General features: G+C 34.8%; 1 protein-coding gene across 10 annotated transcripts in view; it reads left to right on the forward strand.

The window, feature by feature from the left end:
• The window catches only part of ARAP2 (ArfGAP with RhoGAP domain, ankyrin repeat and PH domain 2), a 192,069-nt gene that overhangs the window by 113,427 nt on the left and 54,536 nt on the right, over positions 1-24,106 (forward strand). For 8 of the 10 annotated variants that reach the window (XM_072808051.1, XM_072808033.1, XM_072808026.1 and 5 more), the window contains exons 20-25: positions 5,637-5,800; positions 10,426-10,638; positions 14,252-14,357; positions 18,401-18,548; positions 20,221-20,289; positions 22,808-22,882. In XM_072808051.1, the coding sequence (XP_072664152.1) occupies positions 5,637-5,800; positions 10,426-10,638; positions 14,252-14,357; positions 18,401-18,548; positions 20,221-20,289; positions 22,808-22,882 (775 nt within the window). The remainder of the gene's footprint in view (positions 1-5,636; positions 5,801-10,425; positions 10,639-14,251; positions 14,358-18,400; positions 18,549-20,220; positions 20,290-22,807; positions 22,883-24,106) is intronic. The other 2 variants (XM_072808070.1, XM_072808077.1) reach the window with 1 other exon arrangement.

The following is a 24,106-nucleotide window of genomic DNA, read 5'->3' on the forward strand; positions in this document are numbered from 1 at the left end:
CAAATGTACCCAGTAAAAGAAGGCTTTTGAGCTGAAGGTGATGTGAGATGAACAAAAAGGCTAAAAGCATGTCAGCAATATTACAGTAAGTATCAGATTTCTTCAAAAAGGAAATTGTGGAAACAGGAGGTCAGGGCAGCTTTAGTTCTGTGGAGAATAAGAACAATAGATACAGAGATCAGAAAGCAAGAGATGAAAATTAGAGGTATGCATGTCAGGAAAGAAGTAGTTCTAGCAAGTTCAGAAGATTTTAGTAATGTGTGTGCTAGTAGATGCTGGTAGCTTTATTTTCTTAGAGAAATGTTTATAGAAAAGAAACTGAAGGAAAGAAAGGTGGACTTTCTTTTTAAATTAGGGCTACTGAATTATTGGGAACATAAAAGATGAGCACCCACTCCCCCCAAAAAAACAAAGCAAAACAAAAGTGTTCTATAGCTCATTTTTTTCTTTTTAGGTTGAATCCTAAGTAGCCCTCTGAGTTTGCAATCAAGATTAAATAGTTTTACTTTGGTAGAAATATATTTATAAAGACATCAGCCATTACTTTAAACTTGTGTTTGAAGTCAGATTTCTTTTTTTTTTAATTTTTATGTTTTAAAAAATTTTATTTATTTACTCATGAGAGACACAGAGAGAAGGCAGAGACATAGGCAGAGGGAGAAGCAGGCTCCATGCAGGGAGCCCGACATGGGACTCGATCCCGGGTCTCCAGGATCACGCCCTGGGCTGAAGGCAGGTGCTAAACCGCTGAGCCACTCGGGCTGCCTGAAATCAAATTTTATATCTAGAGGTAGGACTTTAAAATTGTGACATACCACTAAATACCATGCACTATGCTAATGATTAGAGATACCAAAATGCTTTCTTCCTTGCTTGTCTGTGCAAAGTTTGGGTTCTAGCAGCAAAAGCATTTATACATAGAACAAATGGTATAATGAAAGGCAAATCAGTGATTCACAGTTAGGAAGGGATAATAAGCATCCGGACATTAGGGTTAGAGCATCAGGGAGGATTATTGGGAATACACTTGGGGGAGAGTTGGAATAGCCAGCCAAAGATCAGGAAATATTTGTTGCAGTAAAATATGATTTTTTAGATTTTTATTCATTCATTCATTCATTTGTTCATTCATTCATTCATTGATTTGAGACAGAGAGAGAGAGAGGCAGAGACACAGGCAGAGGGAGAAGCAGACTCCATGCAGTTTGCCTGACGTGGGACTCCATCCTGGGATACCAGAATCACACCCTGGGCTGAAGGGGTGGTGCTAAACCCCTGAGTCACCCAGGCATCCCTGTTTTTTTTTTTTTTTGTAATGTGTGTCTTTAGGAGACTGGCAGAGTTGGAGGGAAAAATATGATCTAGATCATAAAGGCTTTTTAATCTTGAAAACTCCAGAATTGTAGAGAGAAATGATTAGGAAATGATGCCATTCCCTTTGCATTTATTTATCATTTTGCTTTTAAGTTTTTTTATTGAGATGTTGCTGACATGTAATGTTAAGTTTCAGGCGTACACATAGTAATTCAATATTTATGTATATACAGTGAAATGATCGCCATACTAAATCTGCCTGCTATTTGTCACCTTAAAGGATTATTACATATTAGTGTATTCCCTGTGCAGTGCATTGTGTCTCCTGTCTCATTGTATCTCCTGTCTCATTATTTTATTTTATTTTTATTTTTATTTTTTTTAAAGATTACATTTATTTATTCATGACACAGAGAGAGAGGCAGAGACACAGGCAGAGGGAGAAGCAGGCTCCATGCACCGGGAGCCGGACGTGGGATTCGATCCCGGGTCTCCAGGATCACGCCCTGGGCCAAAGGCAGGCGCCAAACCGCTGCGCCACCCAGGGATCCCTCATTAATTTAAATACAGGAAGTTTGTACATGTATTTTCTACTTAGTTTGTACCCTTCCCCCTTTCTCTCCATCCCTTCACCCTCCTACTCTCTGGCAACCAGCTTATTATTCACTGTATCTGGGGGTCAGTTTCTGTTTTTCTGAGTCCACATATAAGTGAAATCATATGATATTTGTCTTTCTCCATCCACCCATGTTGTCACAAATGGCAAGATTTCATTCCTGTATCCATTCATCTGTTGATGGACACTTAGGTTGCTTCTGTGATATGGCCTGTTCTCAACAATGTTGCAGTGAATCATAGAGGTGCATATATCTTTTCGAATTAGTGTTTTCATATCTTTTTTTCAGATAAATACCCCGAAGTGGAATTGCTGTATTTTATAACATTTCTATTTTTAATATTTTGAGGAGCCTCCATACTGTTTTCTATCGTAGCCAGACTGCTTTGCATTCTTATCAGATGTGCATGAGGGTTCCCTCCGTTTCCCATCCTCACCAACACTTGCTTTTGTCTTTTTGATACTTGCCTTTCTGACAGGTGTGAGGTGATAGCTCATTGTGGTTTTGATTTGCATTTCCTTATGATGAGTGATGTTGAGCAACTTTTCATGTGTCAGTTGGCCATCTGAAGGTCTTCTTTGGAGAATGTCTGTTCAGGTCCTCTGCCAGTTTTTTAATTGGATTGTTTGGGCTTTGTTCTTATTTTTCTAGTTCCTGTAGGTGTAAGGTTAGATTGCTAACTCAAGATTTTTTTATAAATTCTTAAGGCAGCTCTTTATTGCTATAAACTTCTTAAAACTGGTTTTGCTGCATGTTATAGAATTTTTACTGTTGTGTTTCCATTTTCATTTGTTTCCGTGTATTTTTTAATTTCCTCTTTGATCTCTTCATTGACAGTTTGGTTGTTTAGTAGCATGTTATTTAGCCTCCGTGTGGTTATATTTTCACCAGTTTTCATGTTGTGATTGATGTCCAGTTTAATACCACTGTGGTTGGAAGACATGCCTGAAATGATTTTAGTCTTCTTAAATTTACTTAGACTTAGTTTGTAGTCTAAATGAGAATTGTCCTAGAGAATGTTCCATGTGCACTGGAAGAGACTTTATTCTGCTGTTTTTGAGTAGAATGTTCTGTATATATCTATTAAGTACATCTTCTCTAACACGTTGTTTTCTTATTGAGCTTCTGTCTGGATGATCTATCCATTGATGTATGTGGGATGTTAAAGTCCTCAATTATTGTGTTACTGTCAATTTATTCCTTTATGTCTTAATATTGGCTTTATATAGTTAGGTGTCCATATGGGGGGTGCACAGATATTTATAAGCCTTCTACTCTCTTGTTGGGTTGATCCCTTTCTCATTATGTAATGTTCTTTTTTGCTGCTTGTTACATTTTTTGTTGTTTTAAAATCTGCTTTATGTAATATAAGTATTACTGCACCAGCTTTCTTTTATTTCCATTTGCATGGAATATCATTTTCATCCTTTCACTTTCAGTTTGTATCTTTAGATCTAAAGTGAGTCTCCTGTAAACAGCATATATGTGTGTGTGTGTGTGTGTGTGTGTGTGTGTGTGTGTGTATAAAGGATATATATATATAAAGGATATATCCACTCACTGCACCCCACCTTGTCTTTTGATTGGAACATTCAGTTCATTTACATTTGAAGTAGTTATTGATAGATATGTACTTATTGGCCATTTTGTGAATTGTTTTCTCTTGTTGGTGTTGTAATTTTTTTGTGCCTTCCTTCTTTCATCTCTTCCCTTATGATTGGTGACATTTGCTCCTAGTGTTAAGTCTATATTCCTTTTTCTTCATTTTTTGGTGCAGCTTTATAGTCATTTGGTTTGTGGTTTTCATGAGATTCATATATAATATCCTTAGTGTATAGTAGTTTGTCATTTATGTGCAAGCATATTCTGAAAGCACTACATTTTAACTCCACCCCCTGCCTTTTATGTTTTTGACGTCACATTTTACACATTATTATCTTATGTGTCCTTTGGCTACTTATGTAGTCCTAGATGATTTTACTACTTTTGTCTTTAAAACTGTATTTTAGCTATGTAGGTTGTTGACTCACTTTCTTTACATTATATTTACCATTACCATGATAGTTATGTATTGCCATTTTATTACTTGTTTTGTTGTTCCTGGAGATTTTCTCAGATCCTTTTTTGTCTTTGTCACTTTTGGTCTTTTGTTTCCACTGAGAGAGACCCCTTTAATATTTCTTGCGAAGCTGGTTTAGGGGTATGACCATTACTTTGAATTTTTTTATCCGGTACGTTGCTTATCTCTGCTTTGTTTAGTTCTTTTACTGGGATTTTGTTTTTTGTTCCTTCATTAAGAACATATTCCTCTTTCTCCTTATTTTGCCTCTCTCTCTGTTTCTGTGTGTGAGGTAGATCAGTTCTTCCAGTCTTGAAGGAGATTAGTTTTGCATATTAGATCATTTTGGCAGTCCTGAGTGGAAAACAAAGAGTCCTGAGTGGAAAACAAAGAAGTGGGAGGGGAAGTTTATTTGGAGGCATTTTAACAACCTTAAGGAGCAGTGTGAAGATCTGAAATCAAACAATGTCGGAATGAAGAGGAAGCAGAGTAAATATATCCAGCAATAAGAATCAACAGAATTCACAAGGCAGTGATGGGGGGTTGGAACCAATTTAAGATTAATTAACCCTGAGGTGCCTGGGTGGGTCAGAGTTGTGAGATTAAGTTCCCAGTCAGGTGTGGTGGGTGTAGAGTCTGTTTAAATTATCTCTCCCTCTCCCCTGCCTAATTGCATGCATGTTGTCACTAAATAAATAGATAAATAAAACAATTAAATCAATCCTAAATTTCTGTGGGATAAGTGGAGAATTTTAGTACCAGTTGGTATGAGAATGGAGAAAGTTTTGAGATAATTGTGGCACGTTAAGACGAGGGTGTTCCCAAATTAATATTAATTAGTATTATGACTTACTACTTAATTATTAATATTACATTCACTGAGTGTTGACATAGGTACTATTATTACCCTCATTTTGCCACTGATGAAACTGAGGCCCCCCAAAAGTTCATAACTTGTCCAAGGTCACAAAGGAAGTAAGAGTGAAAATTTGAATTTGGGAGATGATTACATTTTCCAGTCTCTTGGCTGCTTTATGCTTTTGCTTTTCAGTCATATGGAGATCTGATCTGTGAGATAAATTTGTAACTGGAGGTAGGGATTTGGGAGTTACCACCTCCAAGAGAGGGATGAAATCACTGGCCTGAGTGACATGTCTCTGCAGAATCCTTGGAGTTCATAGGAGTGCACTGAAGTTCAGAAAAGGAAGTGAGCTTGTATAGAAATTGAACCACCAGAAAGATAGGAGGAAAAGCCAGAAAGAATTGTATTACAAAAGCCAAAATGTATTTTTTTTCCTTAAGGAATGAAATCATTGAGTTCTAAAATCTTGAAAAATGTAGCCACAAAATCCAGTCACCCATGATGCTGGCCAGAGTAGTTTCAGTTCAGTTATTCAGAAACAAAATCTAAGGGGGTCAGGAAATGAAGGGAGGTGAGAGCATGAATTCAGAGAACTACCTGTACTTCCTGGAGAGATGTGACTGCACAGGCAAAAGAGAGATTGAATGGAAGCTAGTGGTAGATGTTGGGTTTTTCTTCTCATGTTTGAGACAAGATCATATTTATATGGATGTAAGGATCATCTGTCTAGAAGCAAGAATTAAAACACCCAAATTATAATTTGAAATGCTTTTAAACTTTACAGAACATTATACATCCATGGGCATACCAAGTTGGATTTCACAGTCTGGCATACTGCAATTGAAAAAGCAGCAGGTACAGATGGTAATGCATTACAGGATCAGCAGCTCAGCAAAAATGACGTTCCCATTATTGTGAACAGCTGTATAGCATTTGTTACACAGTATGGTAAGTATCAGAGTTTTTATTCAACCCCCAGAACTCACAGTATCATTCTTAGAGTTTTTAAGTGGTACCTCTATTGGACTGCATTAGAGCTCTTTATATTTGTAAGTACATCAATGAAAAATAAAAATGTAGCCACTGTTCAGCCAAATGTCATTCCTTCTCCCAATAAAATTTAAATCACATAATGTACTTTTACTATTTTTTTCTTCTTTTACATGCATAAAAAATTTAAATGCCATATTGAAAGAATATTTTGTAAAATGCATACTAAAAATAGGTCGAAGACTATATTTTTCAGAAGTTACAAGCCCATATAGTACATCTAGGGAAATGCAAATGGTTGCCTAATAAGCATGTCTTTAGAAGTGAACAATATGTAAAAGAATTTATTTTTTTGGTGCTATATATTCAAAATATGTGTGCACTTATTTCATTCAACATGCTATTGTTCACATTGTTTGCATTAAGAATCATGGTTATTGTGGTAGTTTGACATAATTTTAACAGGCATTTTTATGAATAGCTTGCAAGTAAAAAACAACTGGTTGACACATGGTCTAGCTTCATTTTAATTTGATATGCTATGATAATATTTTAAATATACGTGAAAAGTAAATAAAGTATGCTTTGATGCTTCAATGTTTATTTTCAAATTCCTTTAAATACTCAAATTCCTTCTGTTATATATTTCCTTAATACTATAAAAGATAGAAATTTGTTAACTATATTTTTAATATAAGAATGTTTTCTACCTGTTAATCTGTAGATAAGTGCCATTGATTTAGATTACAAATGTGGGAAAGTAAAATGATCGATCTTATATTTTGGAAGGCAATTAACTTTAATTTTTCTTCTCTCAATATTAGAAGTGTCCTTGGGTGGTTTTAATTTGAAAAGAAGGTGTGATCAGTGAGAGAGCTGCAGTAAAACATGTGTTATTAGTTTGTTAACTTATTTATTGTCTGTTGTGTGCCAGCTATTGATCTTAGTACTGGAAATACAGCAGTGGGAGTAAAAAGTTAAAAGACAAAGCTGTGAATCATGGAATTCAGTATGAGAACTGACAGTAAACTCATATGAGCAAAATGTCAGAAATAACAAAGGCTATGAAGAAAATAATTTTTAGAAATTAAATTTATAATATGTGTATATTAATTTATTTTCTTCTGGGGAGAGTACCATTTTAAGTATTTTGCTTATTTCATATGTATTCTAAGTACAGTTATCATAGATACTCAGATTTACTATGTTTGAATTGTATATCTACTGTAAATATGTATGTTATCACATTATGTGGCTATTACTCTATGAAGTTCCTACCTGTGATACTAGGTCTATTATCCTTATCAATGGTAATCATTTGTTTATTTGAAAATGGAGGAGGAGGGAGGTTATCATCTTCATTTATTAGCCATTAAGTATTATTAGCACACTTGAATTTCATAGGTATATAAATGAATTACACACGTATTATGTTTTAGCAAGAGTGTAACCTCATTGGGAATTTTCACATCATGTTAGTTTCATAATGGCATAGGGTCTTTCTTAAGCTGAGAAATGATTAAAATAACTTTATTAGCTCTAGTGTATCCAATTTAATGTTTCTCTGGGGAAATCAGAATTTTCTTTGTGGTGTTTCTTTGAATTTAAAATCATTAAGCATTAGATTGTTTTCAACCAAATTTCATACATTAAAACTACTTTGTAACTCTGGCACAAGGTACATTAACTTGCATATTAAAGTAATAAAGCCAATGAAAGACTTTTTATGTTTTGTTTTGTTTTTAATGAGCAGAACATGGGGAAAACCTCAATTTTACCAGGATGTATAGAAGAGAAGATATCATATGCACTTACAAAATGCCTAGTGAGGGTGCTTGGGTGTCTCAGTGGCTTAAGTGTTTGCCTTCTGCTCAGGTCCTGATCCCAGGGTCCTGGGATCAAGCCCCTAGTGGGGCTCCTTGCTCAGTGAAGAGTCTGCTTCTCCCTCTCTCTCTGCCCCTCCTCCCTGCTTGTGCTATCTCCTTTTCTCTTAAATAAATAAAATCATAAAAAAAGAAAAAGAAAGAAAGAAAGAAAGAAAATGCCTAGTGATGAACAGAATGCAAGTGGTTGACTCAGAGCTTAAACAGTTGCAATTATTTTGAACTTCCTGACGTTTGTATTAAAATATGAAGGCCATTTTTTATGCTCATAGTGTCAAGGTTTGAACTTGACTGAGTTCACAAATTTTTAGAGTTTTAATTTTTTGAATTAATTATAGTAGTTTGTTTTGGGGATAAATTATGTAAAAAAAGTTCACATGCAGTTAACTTGAGTTAGCTATTAGTAATTCACTCAACTAAGAACATAATATCTCAAAAACTTAGTTTTTTTTGTTTGTTTTTATAGAAGTTGCTTATAGTTGCTTATTCTCACATTAAATAATTTATTGAGCTTTTACTAAGTTCTAGTCACCATGCAGTTAACTGTATACAGAGAATAAGACATAATCTTTGCTTTCTGGATTTTTACAGATTTTTGAGTCAGAGACAAACCCCTGAGCAGTTACATCTCAAGTGTACAAAATTCTGTGGTAGAGAGGTTTAGAAATTGGTACAGGGTGAATTTCACCCAGAGTAGGGGTGGTCATAGAGATTTTCAAGGGTAAGATGTAGTGCCTGCCATGATTAAGAGAAAACAGGAGCTAGTTAGGAGAAGAAGGGAATAGGAATTCTAGGAGGAGGAACAGTGTGTGCCCATGTATAGAGTCATGAGGGAAGTTGTCTGTTGAGGGAACTTTGTGTAGTTAAATGTGGTCAGAACCTAATGAAAGAAGAATGGGCGATAAGAGGCAAGAGGGTTAAGCTTATTTGTGTAGAGCCTGAAACATTGTAATATATACTCATGCCCTTGAGGCTGTGGGAAGGTAGTATGCAGATTTTTAAGCATGTTGGTAACACCAGCAGACGTGTATCTCAGAACAAGCTGTTATCAATGTGGAAGCAAGCTGTAGGGCTACACAAGAGAAGGGGCAGGGTGTTGTGAAAATGTAGTGAGGAATTGAGTGCAAAAAATAACAGTATATGGGATGGAAAGAAGGGGACAGTTTTGAGAGCAAGGTTATGATGAAAAATATATATGACGTGTTTTGTTTTAACATTGTGAGAAAGAAAAGTTCTGACTTATAAAGGACTGAGGAGAAGGCACTGCTATGTGATGAGATACAGGAACAAGACAAAGAACATATTGGGATTGGTAGGTGAAATAGTGAATGGGGCAGGAGACTTAATTTCTCAGATTATTTTGATTTTTCCATGACAATAGTGTGCGTGTGTGTGTTGCATGTATGTTATAAAGTATCTATATATTAAAGTGTATGTGTGTATGTTTGAAATCTTAGAAATGAAAACCTAGATGTATGTAGTAGTAGAAGTGATAAAATAGGATGCAGTCACCCAGAGAATTTTGTGGGAGAGTCAGGAAGAGTTGAGACTTGAGGATGGATTTCTGGAATCATTAGTAAATACTAGATGGCAGTATAAATAGAGAACTGGAAGAGTCATCTAGAGGAGGTGGGAGGAAAGATATGGGGATTGTGATATTGTGATGTTATGAAAGCCATGGAATTAAAATAATTTCAGCGGGGATTTATTTGGAGTGTCAAACACTGTAGTGTTTTATTCAGTGTTTACTCACTGAGTAAAAACAGAAAAGCACCTAGAAAATAGGATGTCATTGGTATATTTGATGAAGATGGTCCCAATAAAGTAGGATTGGACACAGAAGCAAGATTGTGATTCAAGGATGAACAAGAGCGTGAGATGGTAGGAAGCATAAGTACAGGAAACTCAGTGGGTTTTGGAAAGGGGAGAGACCAGAGACTTGGGAGAGGGTGGGGACAAGGTAACATTATTTTTTTGTTGTTGTTTATATCATCATTATTCCCATCACTACTCTTTATTCCTCTTCCTCTTATTCACCACTCCTCCTCTTCCTGGTAGTTTATATGGGGCACTTGATGAATCAGTAAGTTTGAAAAGGAGATGACCCTTGGGGCACTTGGGTGGCTCAGTTGGTTAAGCATATAACTCTTGATTTCAGCTCAGGTCATGATCTCAGGGTTGAAAGATCAAGCCTCATGCTGGGCTCTGTGCTCGGGGTGGAGCCTGCTTGAGATCTTGAGATTCTCTCTCTTCCTGACCCTTCCAAAAAAAAAAAAAGGAGAGGACTCAGCTCTTCATCTTGAAGATGAAAATGTGGAATGGAAATTAATATACAAATATGAGTGCAAGAGCTTTAAAAAAAATATACCAAGATCTTCACTTTTATTGGTAAAACTGGAGACAAGCTTGAATTCTGGGAGACAGAGTGAAGATAGGGTGCTTGTGGTACCATGAAAAACTGGGGGAAGGGCTGACCAGGGGCTTGCTAACAGCTGAGGTTGAAGTACTTTGTTCATCAGGTTTGCATTTTAAATGCTAAAATTAGTGGGTGACGGAGCCTTTTCCCTCCTGATGTTAATATCAACTCTTGGTTAATGATTTTGTCTTGTTCAATATCCCAACACAAAAATTTTCTATTTCTAAGATATTAAAGTGGATTTTGATTTTTGACTTTTTTTGTTTAACTTTTTCTTAACAAAGGTTTAGGGTGCAAATATATCTATCAAAAGAATGGTGATCCTTTGCACATAAGTGAACTCCTGGAGAGTTTCAAAAAGGATGCAAGAAGCTTTAAATTGAGAGCTGGAAAGCATCAGCTTGAAGATGTGACAGGGGTGTTGAAAAATTTCCTCTCTGACATTGACGATGCACTTCTTACTAAGGAGCTCTATCCATATTGGATCTCTGCTTTAGGTAATCATATGATACCAAAGATAATAAATGCTTGCCTTCTAATTTGATAATTATTTTTAAAAATCTTTGATAATCTGAATATTGAAAGGAATGTACATAATGGCTTAGAACAGAAATTGTGCAAATATCAATATTTGTTTATATCTACCTCAAAAGAAACGTATAGTAATGATTGCTAAATAGTGTGTTAAACTAATTCTTAGTTTTCAGATTTCTTAGTGTTTGCTTTAACTTTGGAAGTGTTTCAGTCAAGTCCATGTATGCTATTAATTTCTCTTTAAGATTAAAATGAAAGATGTAAAATAGGATTGGTTTTATACCATTTCCCCATTGGTTCTTTGCCTCTATCATTTATTCTACCAATGTAGGAGTACATAACAACATTTTTAAACTCTTTCCTTCTTCATTTTCCCTTCATTAATTAAAAAAAAAAAAGCAACTTTGCTACAGTGTAAAATGATCTTAGAGAGGTAGTTTATTAAAATACTTACTGGGTTGATTCAGTAAAACTTCAATTTACATCTGTTAATTCAAAATAACTCCTTTTACAAAAGCATTACAAAAATGAAGCCTTTTAAACATGCTTTTATTTTTGTTTTTGTTTTTTTTTAAGATTTTATTTATTCATGAGAGACACAGAGAGAGAGAGGCAGAGACATAGAGAGAGAAACAGACTCAATGCAGGGAGCCCGATGTGGAACTTGATCCTGGAACTCCAGGATCATGCCCTGAGCCAAAAGGCAGATATTCAACTGTTGAGCCACCCAGGCATCCCTAAACAATACTTTTAATCTCACCTTTCTAATAGGACTATTTTCATTTTTATTATTTTGTATTATTTGTCCCCACACCTATAATTTATATATAATCCCTACTAATGAACCACAAACATTTCTCATGTATCTATAGTACTTTCAAAATGATTTTCAGTCTGCATTTTTTAATTAAAAAATTTTCATTGAACGTTTTACTATAATTTACTAATACATTTCTCACTTGTATGTTTAATATATATCATGATTTTTTGCAAAATTCACCTTTGAATTTAACTATATGATGTTTCTCTGTTGAGAAATAGGCTTTTTCAATTAAAGTATTTATTTAATCTCAATGTAAATATGATATTTTAAGAGTTTAATGTAGAAATTATGTCATAAAACATCCACAGGTGAAAAACTATCCCAAGAATGACCCATATTAGTGTCAGTAAGAGGGGAATGGGATTGTTATTAAAATAAAGCTTTTCACAATTTGCCAGTCCAGAAGCCCTTTATTTGCTTCCTGGTATTTCTCAAATCAATAGGTTCAACTCTAATCAAAAAGAAAGTTGATTGCATAATTATATGGGATATAAAATATGGAATCAGATAATATATCTCTTTAAGCCCAATTACCTTGCCACCCTTATTTTTGTCTCAAGATTTTATCATAATTTATAAATATGAAATTATTTATAGCATCTCTATAAAGGCTTCCAAATTGTCTTTATTGTAAAACCAGTTATCAAAAATTTGAGGCAAATATACTTTTGCTCAATTATCAGGTTCTGTGACAAGATGTCTTTCATGTTGTCAATCTACCAGGAGGAGGTAGTTGGTAGATAGTAGCATGTATCAAAGAGAAATGTGTTCACTTTTTACTTGCGTGTGAATTCTTTGAGAATTTACTTGGAGAAGGTTTTGGATACTAGGTCAGATAGTCTTAAAATTGTTTGCTTTTAGATCTAGCATAGCTCACCCTGACTTATCAGAAGTGCTCTGTGTTGGATCTGACAAGAATAACCTGGAACTTTCTGGATGACCTCATATTAGGAGAGATCTCTTGGGTCCTGTGCATTGAGGCAAAGAATGCCTTATGGTGTCATACCACCTATTAATATTATCTATGGTCTCTTTTTCTAAGAACACCAATAAATTGTCTGAAGTCTGTGGCTAGCTGAACAGTTCATTGTATTTTCTATATGACCTGAAATCTATCTTAAGTTTTACTTTCAAATTACTTAAGCTTTGCTTTGAAAATATCTATTTTACCCTTATTAGATTTGTGAAAATATGCTGCACTAGCATGAATTCTTGTTATAAGTGTGGTAGTACTAACTATATTTTATTAAATAAATACCACTAGGGCAGCCCGGGTGTCTCAGCGGTTTAGCGCCGCCGCCTTCAGCCCAAGGCATAATCCTGGAGACCCAGGATCGAGTCCCATGTCAGGCTCCCTGTATGGAGTCTGCTTCTCCCTCTGCCTGTGTCTCTGCCTCTTTCTCTGTGTCTCCCATGAATAAATAAATAAAATTTTAAAAAATAAATAAATACATACATACCATTGTAGTTAGAAACTGGATGAGAAGAGAGTAACTGTTTGGATTGTATTGATTGTACTGTATTGATAATTCTTCATTCAATTCCATTATAGTCCTGTGAATATAATTTGGGTATTTTCCCCTTTTTTAGAAAGTCACCTGCTAGCACATTTAAGTCTATATGATCATGTTTACTTTTATAGACCTTATCAGCAGGCTTAATCAGTATAAAAGAGCTATCAGTTACAGTTTTAAATAGGAGTATACTTCAAACATGTACCACAGAGTTTCTACCTCCCCAGGGATCCTAATGCCCTTTATAAATGACCGTGTACTTTTAAAGAATCATTAATGTGCTGCTGGTTTTCTGTGAATAGAATAGGTAGGGCTAAGCAGAAAATCAAAAAATCTTGTTTCCAAAGGTAGTTGGGAATTGCAAAGGAATATATAAGTGCAATTCCCTTAAGTTACAAAATCAGCACAAGTTATTTATTTGAAGAATGGCCTTTAATTTCCCCTGTGACTTAGCAGGTCAGATCAGACCCTAATTACACATTTTCTAGAGTCTGGAACTTTCGGGGTTCCTGAGTCTAGTTTCTCCATATATTTGACTTCCACGGTTTGGAGAGGGGAGTATAATTCCTTCTCATCTTCCTCTCTATAACTAACTTAAGTTCTGTTAGTGACAGAGACAGAGGGTCCAGCCTCCTCTCAGTCTGTGTCAGAGTTATCAGGGCCTACACATGACTCCTTCCATTGCCCCCTTCCCTTTCCCAAGGAGTTGGAGGTGCCAGGGTTGGTAAAAGGCCTTGTACATGGATCTGCGGAGTAATGCAATTCATAGCTTTGGGATGGTTCATAGTTTTGGTAAGACTTTTATGATTTCACAAGAAAAAAAAAATCAGAAATGTCATTTTCAAATAACAGTGAAATCTTTCCATAGCCAAAGTTCAAGTAATTTTGGTTTATCTCTCAATTTTCACTGCAATTTTAGTTATAAATTGAATATATTCCTATTAGTTGAAGTTCAGTAGTTCATAAAGTGGAAAATGAAATGCAAACCTGGGTTTTGAAAGTGCTTTGTTTTTAATTAGAAAGTATTAGAATTACAGCTTATAACCATGTAATATTGATGTAAATGCTTTTCCAGAATTAAAGAAGTTCAAATGTTTATTCTGTTGAAACTTGATTAGATCACTTAGTGAAATACAGTAATGAATATTGTTTTAAAATACTGTTAAAATGCAACTATATAATCCAGACTATTAGTTTAGGCCTAAAATTGTTTTGTTTTGTTTTGTTTTTAACCTCTAGATACTCAAGAAGACAAGGAAAGAATTAAAAAGTATGGAGCATTTATACGTACTCTTCCAGGGGTCAACCGAGCAACATTGGCAGCTGTAATTGAACACCTGTACAGGTGGGTGGTTTCATGAACTTTCCTAGACGTTTCACACATGGTATTAGATAAGTCATTATTACTTAAATTTAAAGTAGTATAGCTAACTTTCTGTATGTGACTGAGAATTTCCCATCATATCTTAAAAATGGATCAATCTACCAAAAAGCTACTAGAATTGATAAATGTATTCAGTAAGGTCATAGGATACAAAACAAAAATACAGAAATCTGTTGCATTTCTAGAGACTAATAATAAAGTAGCAGAAAGAGAAATTAAGAAAATAATTCCATACATAATTGCACCAAAAATAATAAAATACTTAGGAATAAACTTAATCAATGAGGTGAAAGAGTTATACTCCAAAAAATATAAATGTGAGACCTGAATCAATAAAAATCCTAGAATAAGACATAGTAATTTCTTTGACATTTGCCTTAGAAACATGTTTCTAGATGTCTTCTTGGGCAAGGGAAACAAAAGCAAAATTAAACTATTGGGACTACACAAGATATAATGCTTTTGTACAGCAAAGGAAGCCATCAACAAAACCAGGCAGCCTACTGTTTGGGGGAAGGTATTTGCAAATGATATATCTGATAAGGAGTTAATATTCAAAGTATATAAAGAACTTCTACAAATCAATGACAGAAAAACAAATAATCTGATTAAAAATAGGCAGAGGATCTGAATAGATATTTCTTCAAAGACATACGGATGGCGAACATTCTTTATCATCAGAAAAATGCAAATTAAAGCTACCATGAGATATCACCTTACACTAGTCAGAATGGCTAGTATCAAAAAGACAGAAAATAATAAGTGTTGGCAAGGATATGGAGAGGAGGGATCCCTCATGCACTGTTGATGGGGATATGATAGTGTAGCTGCTGTGGAAACAGTATGGATGTTCCTCAAAACATTAAAAATAGAACTACCATATAGTCTAGTAATTCCACCACTGGGTATTTACTTGAAGAAAGTAAAAGCACTAATTCAAAAAAATATGCACCCCTATGTTTATTGAAGTATTATTTACAATAGCCGAGTCATAGAAGCAACATTTAGTGTCCATCAATAGATGAGTGGATAAAGAAGTTAGCAAACAAACACAATGAAATACTACTCGGCCATAAAAAAAATTGAGGTTTTCATCATTTGCAATATGAATAGACTTAGAGGATGTTATAGTAAGTTAAACAATTCAGACTGAGAAAGACAAATACCATATGTTTTCACGTATATATGGAATTGAAGAAAGAAATGAACACAGAAGGGAGGCAGGGAGAAAGACCCCCCCCCCCCCAAAAAAAAAAAAAAGAAAAAAAAGCCAGATTCTTAAATACAGAGAACAACTGGTAGTTGACAGAGAGTAAGTGGATGGAAGGATGGGTGAAGAAAATGGTTTTACAATGAAATCCCCTGGGCACCTGGGTGACTCAGTGGTTGAGCTTCTTTGGCTCAGGTTATGATCCCAGGTCCTGTGATCGAGTCCCGCATCAGGCTCTCCAGCGGGACCTGCTTCTCCCTCTGCCTGTCTCTGCCTCTCTCTTTGTGTCTCTCGTGAATAAATAAATAAAATTTTAAAAGAAAAAAAAGCATACAGGAAGACAAAAAGTCTTAAGACCACCATTCCCAGCCTGAGCATCTGGATGTCCGAGTGAATGCACAGGAGTGCTGCAGGACATTTTATATTTTTTTAGGAAACACAGCAACATTGGGACAGCTTTTAATATAAAAAATTTTACCATAGGAGGAAGGATTGAGTGATTTGTCGTGTGTTGACATATAGGGGATGCTTCACATCTAAAGGGGTATAAGAGGAGGATGTGAAAGAAACATAAGTACGAGAAATGAGTAGAGGGTATTTTCTAGGAAACAGGTGTGCTAGGGGATGAGCTAGTTTGTAGTTGGCTGGCAGGTGGTTGTGAAAGGCTCAGATGGTCATGTAAAAACATTTATATTTTATTCTTTTAAGCCATAAAGAGTGATCAAATTTGTTTTGGGACAATAACCCATGAATGGGATTGATTGGGAAGAGATTAGAATAGATGCAGAGAAACTAATCCGGAAACCGTTTCCTTGGGCTTCTAATGAGAAGGCCTGTGTGAGAACGGACTCAGTGGGCTGAGTAGGAATCCTTGGGAATGATTGGGTGTGCGGCATAGAAATAAAGGAAGGGAAGGAAAAAACTGTGTAGTGTGGACTTTATGCCAGAAATTAAGGCAGCTGCAGAAATGGAAGAGAAGAGAGATGAAGAGTAGCAAAGGAGGATACTATCGCGGAAGGAAGTCTCACAAAAGGTGGGAACGTTTGATAGAGTTGTCAGAAGTTTGAGAGGTCGATTTGGATAAGGTCAGGTTGATTTAGCATTTAATTCCATTCCTGCCTCAGATAACAGATCGCTTCCTCCATGACTAACATTTACTTAATTCCATTCACCAGATATTTATTACACACTCCAGTGTGATTAAAGCAAGAGTCCCTGATGGGGAGAGATGCTTCGTTTCTAGTAACACAGGCAGACCTGCAGATAAATTTTCTAGATATTTATAATTTAGTGTGATAAAAGTACAGGAGTGGTTTTGAGAGGGATGTCCACAATTATTACACCCTCCTCTATTAACCTGCAATTCCTTTTGCATCTTATAAATCACATATGATGATTGCACTTGTTCTGTCTCTGCTAGGCAATTTGGTATTTTATTGTGAGTTTGTTACATCACCTTTTACTGTTTTTTGTAACTACTAGAATCTCTGCTTTTTATAGACAAGTGTACCTAACTTAGTCTTGTTTTATTCCTTTGGTACATTTAGTCTCCTTTTTTAGTATGTATTTTAACTTTTATAAATCTAATTATGCAATTAAGCAGGGTCCTATTATATATAGTCAGTGGCAAGTAGCATCAACAGATACATCCTTGTGTGTCATTTATAGGTGTCATCTGTGCATTTGTATCTATGTAAATTTCCTTTTATTGGGGTGAAGCCTGTAGTATTTTTTAAATGACTTTGCACTTAACATGTATGAATTGACCCTTGAACAAAGCAAGATTTAGCGGCACTGCTCCCTCACACAGTTGAAAACCCATGTATAACTTTTGACTCCCTCAAAGTTAATAATAGCCTACTGTTGACCAGAAGCCTAACCAGTAACATGTACAGCCAATTAACACGTATTGCGTATGATATATGTATTATTATATACTATATTCTTATAGTAAAGTAAGCTACAGAAAAGAAAATGTTATTAAGAAAATCATAAGGAAAACACATTTATAGTACTATACTGTATTTATGGAAAAGAATCCACATCTAAGTGGACCCACAGAGTTCAGACTGTGTTATTCAAAGGTCAGTTGTCCTTTTAAGTGATCTTCATAAGACACAAATATTGTAGCCTACTCATGGGGAGAGTTGATTCTTCTGGTCATGTCTGTTCATTGTAAAAAGTCATTCTTAGTTATATCCAAGAAAAGTATACTTGTATTTTTAAGTTGTTTGCTTTTTGAAAGATAATATTCAATTTTGAATAACTATACAAACACATGCTGCCAAATATTTTCTCACCTGATTTATTCCTTCCTGGAAAACTCAGCTCTTCCTTGAATCTTGAATTTGGAGCTCTCTCCTATACGCCTCCCAGTTCACCTCTCTTGCCTTGTTTCCGACTTACCTACGCCCCTTATCCCCTCTTTCATTTATGGTTTAGTCCCGTTAGTCATTTTCCACCATTGTGCAAGTGTATCTTAATCCTTAGCCTCAGATTGCACCATTATCTGTGACTATTTGGACATGGTGAGTCCCTCCTCCAATCAACAGACTTGCACTGCTTTATAACCTGTAGTCATATCTTCTTTTATTTTTTTCTTATGCTCTTAGCTAGACTGTAAACTACTTGGAAGAAAGAACTGTGCATTTTTCTTTAAATCACCACCATACCTGTTACGTTAGACACCTTCAGTATGTGTGTGCTAAGTAATGACAAATGGGTATTGTGACTAAAGTTCTGTGAAATTTTCATATAGACGTGTGTTGTAATGAGTTTTGCTTTTCTCTAACAGGGTTCAGAAGTGCTCAGAAATCAATCATATGAATGCGCATAATTTGGCCTTGGTCTTTTCATCCTGTTTGTTTCAAACTAAGGGACAAACTAGTGAAGAAGTGAATGTAATCGAGGACTTAATTAACAATTATGTTGAGATATTTGAGGTAAATATTTTATATCCTGCCCTTGTTAAAATAGTTTTGATGTTACTGTTGAAAAAAATATTTATATATTTTAGGATGTTTATAATCAAGTTTTTATGAATGTCTAAAAATAAGGGATAGTTATATGATCTTTAATATATTAGGTACAACTAGCCTTTTAAGCTATAGCCATTTATTTAATTTTGGCTGTTTTTAAAGCCATGTGGTGGTGTCTTTTGTACAGAATATTTCTACTTACGGTGATTCTGTGGCTTTTTTCCCTTGTCAGTATATGTATGCATTAAGTGTATCTAGACTTTCACAAATTTAGTAATAAATACCAGGCTGATAAATTCTGCAATTGAATCCATTTTAGTGTTTTCTTTTTATAGTGTCTGAATTAGAAGTGAATAAAATCCTGATATAATATCCTGTGGTTTTTTACTAAGTTAACAGTTTTAATTATTTGACTTTCAGTTTGCTATTTTATGAAGTCAATATATTCATGTTTCATCAGAAAACTGTCAGAATGAGGATGATTTCTTAGTTGAAAGAAGTAAAAATAGAGGAAATAAGCCCAGGGTTTGAATATGGGGGTGGGGGAGAATTTAAGGGATCTGGATCAAAGCTCCAGTTTCATCACTTGATTACCACTGGCATCTTAATTACCACTGTCAGAGTACTAACTTTTGGGGCCCTCTGTTAAATGGTGTTGTATAAGACTTCTTGTTTTCCAGGGTTATGGCTATGTTAGTTGAAATCAAGTGGGCTAATGTAATAGGTTATTATTTTTTAAAGATTTTATTTATTCATGTGAGAGAGAGAGAGAGAGAGAGGCAGAGACACAGGCAGAGGGCGAAGCAGGCTCCATGTAGGGAGCCCGACGTGGGACTTGATCCTGGGTCTCCAGGATCACGCCCTGGGCTGAAGGCAGGCGCTAAACTGCTGAGCCACCCGGGCTTCCCTGTAATAGGTTATTATATGTAGGCTTACCTTCTTTTAGTAAGTGATCACAAGATTCCTAAAGGGAAAAAAACTATTTTAGGAAAATAAAAACAAGCATTTTGTATCTTATTTTATATAGGAATGGACACCAAAATTGTTGGATTCTCTTTGCTCTTTGATCTCTTTTTTCTTTCTATATGTGTCCACTGTTTTTGATCAACAGCAGCTTCTTTGCAATAATTGTGATGCTGAGAAATGAAAGAATTAGGAACAAAAATAACATGTGGCTTTACATGCTCTCTTTATTTTCTATTTTTTGTACTGTTACCTGAATAAAAAAAAATAATGGTTATCTTTGTAGTTTTGCTAACTCTAACCTTACGTGGTGGATATTTCATATGCACTTAATGAGGATTTCAGTTTGAGGCATGAGTCCTGTCTCTCAACTTACATAAATATTGTAGCGAATCATTTGTTAGCCCCTTTGCTTATTAAGTTGCTTAGTGATACAGCTTCCATTGATGGAATCCACAGCTTGAAGTAATATCATCAGAAAATGCTCTGAATTTTATGAAGCTCTGTCATGTTGACTTTATTTCTGTCCTACTATATGGGCCTGTGCTGATTAAAATGGCCATTCTCATTTATTTTTAAATTGTTGGTCTTTAAATTCCTGAAGAGTTATGTGAGGACGAGTACCATCACTCCTTGTATTTTATTAGAATGTCCCAAATTATATTTTAAACAGGTTAAAGAAGACCAAGTCAAACAAATGGACATAGAAAATAGCTTTATTACCAAGTGGAAAGACACTCAAGTGAGTAGAAATAGTTAGATCTCCAAAGAATTAAAAACAAAACAAAAAAATTAAATTAAAACAACAAAAAAAACCAAAAAACTTCTATTGTAAGTAAAGATGTTTCTTGTATTTATTTTCAAGTTCCTGTTTGAAGCAAAATAAAAGTAATGGGGGAAAAAGAACCTAGATAAAATAGTTGTGTAATTCTGCAGCATGTTGCTTATATGCAAAATGCCAAAGTATGTTAATGTAAATTTTTCAAAATACAGAGGGAAAAATCATTATTAATCATATCAGTGCCCTTTATAAAATCAATTTTTAGTTACAAATGCGCTATTAAAAATGCCAGTGGATTTCAAAGGAAGCATTTAAAGCCAAAGAAATACCAGAGTAAATTGAAAATTCAGCTCTATAATGATTCTTTCCATTATGATTTTGAAAATATAAATTATTTCCTTTATGCTTTTGCTCTGCATGCTCTCAGATGATTATATTAGTGGAATGTTTCTAATGTCATCTTTGTCACATACGCTGATTTATGTCTTAAATTGACTATTTTCTAAATCTTCTTTTGCTTTCCTGAGTCACATTATATATATTAAATTTGTGTGTTCAGGTTGCCCTGCAGTTTTCTAGTGTACCTTGCCTTGTTTGATGAACATTCACTGGATTGTCTTAAAATTCATATTTAATCTTCTAATCACTAGGAATTGTAGTGGATTCAGGACACCAATGTAAATAATATCAATGGGTGAAATATATTCTTTTTATAGATATACACAGGGAATGAGGTAAATGCTAACTTATTAGTCAAACTCTAAATTTACCTTATTCCTGATATCAGAGAAGTCATTGGAGGTACCATTCCATATGAAGCCGGGGAGTAAAGGCTTCCATTCTAGTGCTCGAGATCCCTGAGTACTAGTACCGTGATATCCTACTTACCTAAGAAAGCTTCTCCTCTATTTTGACCTTAAGTAAGAAATGCAGCCTCCAGAGGAGTTAACACTAAAAAAAATCTGACTTACCAGTTCTCTTGAATTACTGCTTTTTGGGGAGTTTCAGTATTGAAATAAAGTGTTGTGTGAGCCCAAAGGATAATCTTTGGCAGCATTACCTATGTTGTTATTAGATGAAGTATGAGTGTCCTCCTGCATTTTTATCTTTTGTATTCATACTACAACAATGAAATGAGTCTTGGCTGCTTTTTAATTAAGTACAAGTCAGTAAATAGAAGAAAAGAATTGTCTATAAAATAGAGTAATTGGACAAGAAAAGTAGAGGACTTCGGAGAAACCTGTTCTTTTGCTTGTGTTTTTCTCTAATGCATTCAAAACTCTGCTATGGTGTATTTTTTTGACAGCCTCCATGTCTTCTCCCTGTTTGAATTTCGTAGCTATTCTTGTTTTGGCTTCTCTTTATGAGTCCTTTGTGTTTGCGTTTTTAATTTTTAAAATGTGTCCTTCCTGGAGAGCTGTTTATGCAAACACAGTGAAAAGTAGAAATGTCAACTGTATCTTTTCTTCCCTTGAATTTTTGTGTAGCATATCGAAAGTGAGGAAGAAAAATTAGAAATAAGCTATTCTAAGTCGGTAGAGCCAGAATAATGAAGAACACTTCCTCAAAGTACATTTTTAATGTTTTCCTCACTAATTTGTTCATCAGGTTTTATTTTTAGGCAAATTTAACTTCAGAATGATTGTTTCTCCAATATGATCATTTTTTTTTTAGTTGGGAGATATTATTTCTAAGTGGTTACATAACTTGAGGCAATTTCTGAAAAAAGCTATCCCCAATTTTTTCATAGATTTATTTGATTCTTCGTTAATCTTTTCCACATTATGCTGTCGATATACATAGTGATAGTTTATGGTTTTTGTTTTCTGGATTTTCTCTTCTTCACTAAATGTCTCCTGGGTTATCATAGTGACCCAAATATTAGAACGGTAAATGGTTGGCTGAAGATAATTAAAATAAAAATTTATCTTCTTCATCTACTTTATTCTATCACTTCACTTTTTTTTTTTTTTGGCTAAATACACTTTCTCTATTTTTAGTTTTAATATAGCTCCAACCTAATTTATCCTCAAGTTTCAATTTTTCACATACCTCTTTGAAAATTTAGCAACACCTATTTCCCCTTTTAATTATTGATATGATACCCACACTGTAGATTAGAGGGCAATTACATATGGATCATTTTCACTTCTCATTTTGCCTATCCTATTAATATACATAGTGATGGCTCTTATAATTTCTGTTGTTGAAGTCAGCATATTCTCATTGTAGCCAGATGCATTATTTTACTAAGAATAATGACTATTTTAGGACATTAAACTCTTGACTAAGAGATAAAAAAAATTGCACTGTAATTATATCATTTGTGTAGATTCCTTGTCAACCACATCTGGAAAAATGGGTATCATGCTATTGACAGGCTCATTCAACTACTTTGAAATATTTAGCAATAGGACTAGGATTTTCTGTCTTAAGTGTCATACTTATATTTGCTGTTTTCACATCTGCCCCTTTCTAGGTTTCCCAGGCTGGAGATTTACTAATTGAAGTCTATGTAGAAAAGAAGGAACCTGACTGCAGTATTATAATTCGGGTGAGTCCTCAAGGTGGATGTAAACTTTTGGAAATTGCAAGTATTAGTATTCAGTAATTAGGTATCTTGAATTTTCCATTATTTTTTTGTATTTTTATCTGTCCAGTTCAAAGGACTGATTGATAGGATTGACTTTTTATTCCAATATCCTCCAGAAATTCCATGTTTTAGTCATTTGGAAAGAGAACATCTTAGATGCTCTAGGTTATGGCTAGGAGTTTCTGTAGGTTCTAGAAAATAACCTGATCTCAAATTTTGTTCCTCTTACTCTGAGTTGAAATTGTTTCACCTGTAAAATGGGGAAAAATTAGAGTATTTACATTTTATCATTGATGTGAGTCTTCACTAAAATACTGCATTACAAAACAGTAAGTTGCTTGGCACATAAGTGTTTAATAAATAATTAATACCACTAGTCCTGTATTATTTTTATTATTTATTTTATTATTTATTTCAGTTGGTCATTACCTCAGCCCCAGGGGGTAGGTGAAGCAAGTAATGTCTCAAGTTTACATGAAAAACTGGGAATTAAAAGTATTAAGGCCAACACACACTGGGGTCATCCCATTTCTGACCTCATGGTCATCATACTGATTTGTATATTCCTTAGAGTAATAATTCCCAAAGCATGCTTTCCACTCTTGTGTTCTAGACTTCCTGTCTTTCAATTTACTTGAATATTGGAAATTCTTCTCTGTTTTAGGAATATGATACTTTTTTTTTTTTTTTATCGTGAATTAAAGTATCCTCCTTATGGGGTCATATCCTGTACTTAGTCTGCCTGAGGGAGAGTAACAGTGATAATTCAGATTCCTGCTTAGTTAAGACTACATTCTTGGGATGAGGAAAACATTCTGCTATCTAAAGTCTAAGATTTATTTATCTATCTATCTATCTATCTATCTATCTATCTATTTATTTATTATAGTCACACAGAGAGAGAGAGAGAGAGAGAGAGAGAGAGGCAGAGACACAGGCAGAAGGAGAAGCAGGCTCCATGCACTGGGAGCCCGATGTGGGATTCGATCCCGGGTCTCCAGGATCGCGCCCTGGGCCAAAGGCAGGCGCCAAACCACTGCGCCACCCAGGGATCCCCTAAAGTCTAAGATTTAAAAAAAGTTTTATGTATTTCTGGACTTTAGTTTTGTTAAATACATTGTAATTATTAATCTGTACTTTTTAATTGATTACATATTAAGTCTGTGTAGCACTGGTCATTAACTC

This window comes from Canis lupus, chromosome 2 (genome assembly GCF_048164855.1).
Source record: "Canis lupus baileyi chromosome 2, mCanLup2.hap1, whole genome shotgun sequence".
NCBI classification, from domain to species: domain Eukaryota; kingdom Metazoa; phylum Chordata; class Mammalia; order Carnivora; family Canidae; genus Canis; species Canis lupus.